The sequence below is a fragment of the Mesoplodon densirostris genome, chromosome 12 (assembly GCF_025265405.1).
Source record: "Mesoplodon densirostris isolate mMesDen1 chromosome 12, mMesDen1 primary haplotype, whole genome shotgun sequence".
Taxonomy (NCBI): domain Eukaryota; kingdom Metazoa; phylum Chordata; class Mammalia; order Artiodactyla; family Ziphiidae; genus Mesoplodon; species Mesoplodon densirostris.
Window position 1 is genome coordinate 31,283,232 of NC_082672.1, and position 9,219 is coordinate 31,292,450.

At 36.8% G+C, this 9,219-nt stretch overlaps 1 protein-coding gene across 3 annotated transcripts in view; it reads left to right on the forward strand.

Moving 5' to 3' along the window:
- Nucleotides 1-3,465, forward strand: part of MOXD1 (monooxygenase DBH like 1) — an 81,012-nt gene extending 77,547 nt beyond the window's left edge. For all 3 annotated transcript variants that reach the window (XM_060115063.1, XM_060115064.1, XM_060115065.1), the window contains one exon: nucleotides 90-3,465. In XM_060115063.1, the coding sequence (XP_059971046.1) occupies nucleotides 90-257 (168 nt within the window). In that variant the 3' untranslated portion in view covers nucleotides 258-3,465. The remainder of the gene's footprint in view (nucleotides 1-89) is intronic.
- The last annotated feature ends 5,754 nt before the right edge of the window (nucleotides 3,466-9,219 follow it).

The following is a 9,219-nucleotide window of genomic DNA, read 5'->3' on the forward strand; positions in this document are numbered from 1 at the left end:
TTTAAGCCCTGCAGAGGCGCAAGGGCTGAGCACGCAGTCCTGCTCTTAAATCACGCACTCAGTGGCAATGTCTGCTTTTTCCTTTTCAGATTCAAGGGATGACAGCATTACCTCCAGATATAGAAAGACCCTATAAAGCAGAGCCTTTGGTGTGTGGAGCTTCTTCCACTTCCCTGCGTGGAAATGTGTCTCTCGAGCTGCTCCTGTGCTTCATGGTTCTGGGCGGCGCACTAAGCTCCACAGGCTTGTGCCCGTAACCCTGTTGTGCTCCGTAACCATGGTTTTCCGAGATCCGAACCTGACATTTAACGTGCAGGTTAAAGACACTTTGGGCATGAAGGGTGAGGGTGAAGCTCTTGGAGACTTGCCTTTCACATGTTCCCTTCCTCCCCTCCCCCTCTTCCCAGGCTGCCTGAGAGATGTCAGTCGGGTTCTCGTCTTTTCCTCAGAAACATCTGATAAAATGTATCGACCCCCAAATAGAGCAAAGCGGGCCTGACTTCATATAACCTCTTAAAAACTATGGATAAAGTCAAGTGGAAGTAAAAGAGTTCTTTATCTCCTTCTGTATTTCATTTTATTGAAATACTCCTTGTTATTTTACTTTTTAACATTGTTGATTTGGTTTCTATATTCCTTTTTTTTTTTAATGTTTTCATCTTAAAGGTGTAAAAGGAAGTACTCCCCATTGCAGTTGTCTTCCTCTTTATTGCCCTTTGGTGTGGCTTCCCAGATGTAACAGCAGTCCTTCCTACCTTTCCACGTTATCTGGTTCTGTTCTTTTTTGTGAATTACCCACGGACCTCAGTGCTTTCTGATGGTGCCCATTCTAGTCTCCTCATTTATCTGAGTCTGAGTCCCAAACTACCCTGAATCCATCTCAAAGTACTTTTCCCCACCCCCCCTTCCTTGCTCAGCACTGGCCAGGTGAGTTTTTTCCTTGAGCTCTGTCACTATGTAAAAAGAAAGAGGCTATGGGAAACAGAAATGGTACATAACTGATTGTAGGCTGAGGAGAAAATGTAATTGGCTGCAAACTCTGTGCTGTGAGGGGTGTTTTGTGGGGCTCCAGGGCAAAGGCCAGATAGTGTGAACCAGCTGAGGAGGGTGTGAGGTCCCTGTAGTACCTCCCTGACCATGGTGGGTGTCACACGTGTTGCATACTGGCTCAATCTGAGTCACAGTTGCTATTGTAGATGTATTTTTATATTAGTTAATAAACTAACTTTCCATCGTAAAATTGTCACCAACTGAAAATCTTGTCACCTTTTTTGGTTCTCTTGGTATAGTATAGATTAGCCAAATCTTGTTTTGTGTCTTTTGCTCATTTCTTAAACTAAGTCTGTTTGGATCATATTAATAAACTAAATAAAATAAATTTTTGTGTGGTATCTTGCATACTCCTTGAGAGAAGAAAGTGGTTCAATACCGCTTGATTTGCCAGTCCAATCAATTACGAATGTTGCATTTTTCCATTCCATTTTTAAGCCATTTGTCCCTAGCAAACAATGTCTTCAACACAAACTGTATTGTCTTTTAACTAAATATTATGTTTCAGAGTTTTTCCTTCTTGATTCTCAGAATTTGTCCATCTAATGAAATACTTGTAATGTTTATGAGGAATATTTTATTGTTAACTTTAATTCTTTTTATTTCATAAGTGTTATATCAGATTCTATGATTTTCCTTCTAAATATTTATGTAAGAAATATGATCATCTCAAACACTCCCTATTTGAAATTTCATGTTTATTTTTACTTCAGGATTTCTGAATCTGAGATATCAAAGTAAAACGATTTCCTTTGGAAATTGTGTAATATTATATTTGTTTTCACTGTTCTTAGTAAGGAAGGTGCGCATGCTGGCTAGAAAAGGATACACAGCTTTTGGAAACTCAAATTTTTGGAGCCAGGGGAATCTATTTTTCTACTTGATGTTGCTAAGAATAAAGCTGACATTCTACTCGTAGGAATTCTCATGAATATATATAATTTTGAGGCATTGACTCTTTCTTTGAAATTGGGATAGGTTATCTGTTGAATATTTGGTAGGGTTCTGATTATATTCTAAGTTTGCTCTTTAGTTGCGCAGACCTTCCTGAACAGCCCAGGCTTTTTACTGCTGCCCTGGATCAAGTCACAGTACCTGTTTCCTAGGCTATCAGGGAGGAGTGCCTGAGACTCAAGGGAGGACAGAGTCTCCATGTACAATGGTCCCTGGTTTGAGCCTCCGTGTGGGGAGGGTCAGAGAAGCATCCATGATAAAACCAAAATTCATCAAGGCCATGTGAGGTTGAAAGTATCTTGGGTGATCATTTTCTCTGGAGTAGTCTCAGGCAGGGTCAAGGGTGATAAGAGTGATTAGAGTGATGCAGTCAACAGAGGCAGATGAATTAAGAGCTCTGGACTTTATCTTAATGGCTACGGAGGCCAATGATGAATAGCAAATAGGACATTTGGAAGCAGGATATAACTGCACTGTACAATTTGCTCAACTAAACTCTTATTGTTGGACGTACAGGCCATTTCCAGTTTTTCAGTATGATAAACACTGCTGTGATTAACGTTCTTATCATTAAAACTCTCATTTCTATAAGTATTGCCTTATAAGTTACTATAAGTGGAATTACATATTAATAATTGCATATGTTTGAGAATTTTGATGAATACTGCCAGATGCCTTCAACTTATTGTTCAAATTATCCTCAAATGGTTCAAAAAAGAATCCTATCTATCTATCTATCTATCATCTATCTATCTATCATCTGTCCACAGAGAGAGAATAATAATTCAATATGGTAAAATGATACCAATTGAGGACTGTGGGTGAAAGATATAGGAGTTTTTTAATACTATTCTTGCAACTTTTTAAAATTTGAAATTATTTCAGAATAAAAAGCTACAAATGCTATAATGAAAGATCCACCTATAGTAAAGTGATCCAGGCAGGTGATCTTCCCTAGACAGTGGCAAAGAGAGAAGTTGGAATGTGATTATGCCTCAGATATCCATGGGTAAGGGCAGGGATGACTGGCAATTTGTCAGTTCTGACTAAGGATGGAATATATTCCCAGCTTAGAGGTCCAGAACAAAGGGCTTGAAAAATATAGGGATTTGGAAAGGATCCCAAAACAAAAAAGGAAGAGGTTTTGGAGCTAGAAATCATTAAAAATATGTATCATTTATTTCATGTTTTTCCCCTGATTATAAATCTAATGTGTAGTAATGCCTATTCACTGAAGAAAATTTAGAAAATATGGTAACTTAAAAAATAGACAAAACCCAAATCTGTTAATCCTATTACCTAGAGACTACCAACTCTAACTTTTTGGTTCATATGCTTCTAGTATATGTCTGTGAAAGTATATATTTATGTGAATCCATATTTGATATTAGATAACACTACCTTCCGAAACAAATTCCAAAATATCAATGGCTTAACATAATAAAGTTTATTTCATATTCATTTACTAGTTTGATGTGTGTGGTTCATTTGCTAATTGGCTTAACTTTTTTTTTAAAAAAACATCTTTATTGGAGTATAATTGCTTTACAATGGCTTGTTAGTTTCTGCTTTATAACAAAGTGAATCAGCTATACATATACATATATCCCCATATCTCCTCCCTCTTGCATCTCCCTCCCACCCTCCCTATCCCACTCCTCTAGGTGGTCACAAAGCACTGAGCAAATCTCCCTGGGCCTTCCTTTTTGTGGTGATTCAGGGACCCAAGATCCTACGGTTCCATCATTCCTAGAGCCTGGGGGTCCTATGCGTTCAGCCGGCTAACAGAGAAAGACCTGAACTAGAGTGACATAAATGACCACTTTCACTCTGCTGATTAATATTAGTCACGTGGCTTCACTGGAATGTGAAAGGGGCTGGGAACGTAATGTCTGGATAGCTGCCTCCTAAAGATAGCACTACAGAAGAGAAGCTCTGATGCAATAGATATTTTTAGCAAAATTGACTTCCATCTAATCCAGTAAATTCCAAGAGTTTTGAGTTTTAGAGACAATTACCAGACCAGTATAGTGTTGTCAATTATATATATTTGTCAAGTAGGTCACTAAACAGGATAATTAGTATTTATTTAACAATTTTTTTGAAAGCCTACTTGGAGCCAGGCTCTTACTAGAATGTTGAGCTTATAATTGTGAGTAAAAACAGATATTGTCTCTGCCATGATGGAGATTATAGCCTCATGGTAAAGCTCATAGCTGAGCCAAATAAAATCTCCTTATCTTTATTTACTTATTTTTTTAAATGGAAGGATTCAGAATAAATGTCAGTCCTTCAAATTGAATAAATTTAGCTTTATGAAATGCTTATTCACCATCCTGAACCATCCCTTTTCCATAGATTATTTGGACCACAAACATAGTTTATATAGTTTTATCTATTTTTGGTCATCTTAGCCTTACAAGATCTTGATTGACAGTTGTATCCAAATCCAGCATAGTCAAACTGGTAGTTTATGAGAAGAAAATGGTCAATTGAATAGACTTACGGCAGCATCCCCTACCCCCCTGGCGAGAGGTGTGTTCCATGGAAAATATGAATAGTGGTGGAAAATTGATACAAAGTTAAAGAGAGTTACTGTTGCACTTTTCAGAGTTTCGAATATATGAATGTGCCTTTGAAAGTCCAAGCTATATAGTATGAAACATTTCCCGAACTCATTGACCACTCTACCACGTTGTAGTGGAGCAATGTTCCCTAAGGAACAAACTTTGGGGCACACACTTTTCCCCGCAGAGCATGTCCAGGTTTATGTAACAATTTTTCTGAAGATTGCAACGTGTCCATGGCTAGCTGCAAAGCATAGCCCAACAGACACGGGCCTTCCACATGTGTTCATTGGTCTATTCCTTATTTGCTGTTCTTTTTGCTAACAAACACTATTTTTTATTAATCTAGAGTTAGTACAACTTACGGAGAACAAAGAAAAGGGAATTTACTTTTTTTAAATTAAAACAATACACTAAAATGAATTACATGGCATGGATAAGGTATCTGAGAAGTGTTGACAAATAAGACTGTATTTTTGGAAAGTTTCAGACCTATAGACACAGACTAATGGTGTGGAATTGATGTAATGAAAAAAAATGAAAATTGGGAATAACCATCTACAAATGTAGAATGCAATCCTGAATTGAACCAATTTCTCCCTTAATAGTTTTAAATAAGGCCATTAAATCTTGATAACCAAAATAATTCCATATATTTCTACAATGCTTTGGAATTTGCAAAGTGCTTTCACATTTCTCAGTGTTTAAAACTGCTTTTACAAGTGAGTATTTGTATTCAGAAAAGCTAAGCAGACAGTGTGTTGTACTGCAGTAATCATAGCAGACCTAAGTTTCAATCACTTTACAAACTACACGTGTATAAATTAGATCCAAATTACTTGGATTTACTAAGCTTCTGTTTCCCATTGGTAAAGTAGGGATAATAATTTTTAACCTAATAAAATTGCTTGTGAATTAAATGTGATAATGAAGGTATAGCACCTGGCACAATGAGTTGTCTATTAGTTTTTTTTCCTCCCTTTGCAAGATCTCACATTTCAGGTGCACAGTATCTGATAACAAATGCAGATTTTCCCTCCTACCTTACAGACATAATCAACTGAAATTTGACTTTAACCAAACCACTTTTGCTGAGTGAATGATACGTAATCAAATGAACATTAGGTCTGAGTGAATTTGGCAATCACTCCCTCAAAAAAAAAAATCTTTAATGACTGGCTACTTGTTATATTTTATGTTTCCAAAGAGGTAAAATACTGTTTTGCTCTTTTATTTCTTCTTGAAAATAATCTGTTCTCATTGAAACTAATGATATTTCAGAGTTCAAGTGAACTATGTTTCTTGTCTTTTATATGATTAATTTTTGTGTGAATAACTTTAAAGCTCTCTATTTTTTATTGCTTCATGTGACTTTTTCTTCCACATTTGATTACAGTACCTTCACCTCACCTTGAGAAATTATTTTATAAGTTGTCTTCTCTTATTAAGATATTTCTGGAAAAATGGACTTTTCTAAATAATCCTACTAAATATAATGATACTCTGTTAACCAAAAATAAGGAAAGATTGGGGAAATAAAAGAGTGGGGTGAGAGATCCGTATTAAACAAGGAACGTGTTTCTATTCGCCACTAGAGGGCGCTTTGTGTATCTCTCGTCAATCCTGTCAGCTCTGGAGCAGGATTTAAACACGCTGGATTCCTCCAGCTGCTCTGAGGCTTCACATGTTGGACTCTTCCTACTTCCTTCCATATTACCTTTATTCTCGCTAATTCTAAATTCAGTTACCTAAAGTTTAAGCTTTCTTTTTGAGGGTTTAGCTCGAAGGTCAATCTTAAGTTTCTTAACCTTTTACTGTGATGATTCTAAGCCTCTTTCTAAAATTTCCAAATTGTCATTTTACTGTAGCTTGCATTTTATACTTTCACCTTCGATTTTGGGATTATTTAGATCTTTAACTTTCTGTTCTCTTATCTCTCACTGTTTTCTTTTCATTTTTTAAATTTAATTCCCAGTTTCAATTCTGATCTAACCATCTTAATCATTTCTTCCCAATCTCTTTATTATTAAGTCCATTAGTTCTCCATCAAAATATATATATATATACACTTCTTTAATAATAGCTTGACACCCTTAAGTGGGATTGTGAGCAGTAGCGAGAACGCACTCTGTAAACAAGGAAAAGTGGAGGAAATTTTGCCCCGGAACTCTCTGCATCTACATCACTGGCTCCCTGTACAGGGTTTCCCAGGGCAGATGAGGCTAAGTCTTCAGTGCTTGAAGTCATTGGTTAATCTTTCTAGAGTCATAAACCCTATCACTCAGATGGCACACTGGATTTGCAAGGATAGTGTTACTTTTCACAGACCATTTAGTGCTCGTATGAAGTACTCTGTTCTTTACAACTCCATAGTCTCCAAATTATAAAAGCACAGGATTTGGAGTAAACTATGACACTTTCATTCCCCTAGCCAGGAGCCGTATATGGGCAGTGCACTTGGAGAAATGAGCAAATCTGGTACCTAGGCCTACTCCTGGGGTTGCCTGTTTTTTTTCTGTCACTTTTTGTGATTGCTAATGAGCTGGAGAAATTTTCTTTTTTTCTTTATTAAAATCGTCCATTTTTACAATTAACAAAACTTTCCTGCAGTCTGTCCTTTGCATAATTGAGATGTGGTTCTACATATGGGCTCTGCAGGAAGTCCGTGTGCAGCCTTTAAACAATTTTAACTTTTCATCCATCATTTGCCCTTCAGCCAGACATGCTGCTACAGATTTGAAATACACTGGTGCACAAGAAAGCTCAAGTTCAAATCTCAGGAGAAAACCAGATTGTAGGTACGGCTTTAAACAAATCTTTTATTTTAAATTTTTCTTTGCATAACTAATACAGCATCAATTCTGATAGCCATGGGACATAGTTTTTTTTTTTTTTTACATATAGTTTACAGCTTTACTTATCATAATATTTGACCTATATATTGCTTACAATTAAGTGTTGTATTTACCCTCAATGTTAGTGATATTTTTAGGACTGTTAACTTATTTTCTGTATTATTTACAGATGAGTTTATTTAACAGTTAAAAGGGCTTCCTTTAAGTAAGATATGCCTGCATCTCTAATAAGAATATTATTTTTCATGTGATTTGGATCCATTCAGCTTTAATTTATAAATTATACTTGTGAGCACTCTGCTTACAAGAGTAAGAAGGGTAGGATGAGCGAGCAGAGAGCTCTCAGAGGAGGAGAGCTTGGGTTGTGTCCTGTGGCTCATATTCCATATCTACAGAAAAACACTTTTGCTTGGAACTGTTACACAATGCTTAGTCTCCGGGTCATAGCAGCTTTTAGTACTTATTCTGATGTGATGACTTGACATTAAATCTCTGCCTTACTTCATTACAATGAACATAAGATTGATTTAAAGTTGACCCAAGTACAATGAAGAAGCTAGAATAAGATATTAAATTTTCTAAAATCCTGTTTAAATCGTCATTTTAAAATTCATGTCCATTAGACTGTCTAATGTGATTTAAGTGAAAAATTTTCATCATTTTCCTTTGTAATCCCTATACAGTTTAGCACAGTGAACTGCCTATAGTAATTTCATTCTAAGTATTAGTTAAAGAATTCTGAAATATGTAGTTTTAGAGTATCTCCAATTATGCTTTTAAAGTTTTTTTAAAAGTAGGTTGGGCTTCCCTGGTGGCACAGTGGTTGAGAATCTGCCTGCCAATGCAGGGGACACGGGTTCGTGCCCTGGTCTGGGAGGATCCCACATGCCGCGGAGCAACGAGACCCGTGAGCCACAACTACTGAGCCTGCGCATCTGGAGCCTGTGCTCCGCAACAAGAGAGGCCGCGACAGTGAGAGGCCCGCGCACCGCGATGAAGAGTGGCCCCCACTCGCAGCAACTAGAGAAAGCCCTCGCACAGAAACGAAGACCCAACACAGCCATAAATAAATAAATAAATAAATAAAAGTAGGTTGCTAATTTCCAGTAGACTAAATATGTTTAGTATTTAAAACTTAAAAAAATTTTAATTTGTTTTGTACCAAAAGTGACGTAAAGCACGTAATGTCAGACTAAGTAAATCAAACTTTTTCATATAAAGTTCTTTTATGGGATATCATACTGTTGGTAGAAAAACACAGTAACCAGAACTATGAGACTAGTTTAAGGCCATGTCTGGTATGCAGGGCTTGCTTTGTAAATAGGCAAAAGGATAACCATCATGTGATCTAGCTTTATGAATTCAGATACTTAGAGGATGAATAGAAAACCTCTGCCTAGCTGGCTGCTGCCTAAAATTTCAAAAACAGAACATTATTATTTGGTCATTGGAAAGCTAATACATTAAATATTATTCCTTCCTAAGAAAGAAGGAATTTAATGGAATGTGGTGGAGGTAAGAAGGTTGGAGGAGATGAAGTGGGTCAAGTATTCAGATGAAAGAATGAACAAGACTACCTGCAAAAAAAGTAATGGACACTAAACAGAGTCTAAGACAACCTTCTCTCCAATTTCTGTAGTTAGCACTATATGTGTGCCTAAGGCACACAACCAGGATTTGTCAAGGTAATTTGCATTTAATGCATTCTCTCCTGTCATCCATAAAAGCAGCAAGATATTTACTTCAGTGTAAAATAGGAGCCTGTGGTTTAACATGAGGAGAGGTCTAATGCA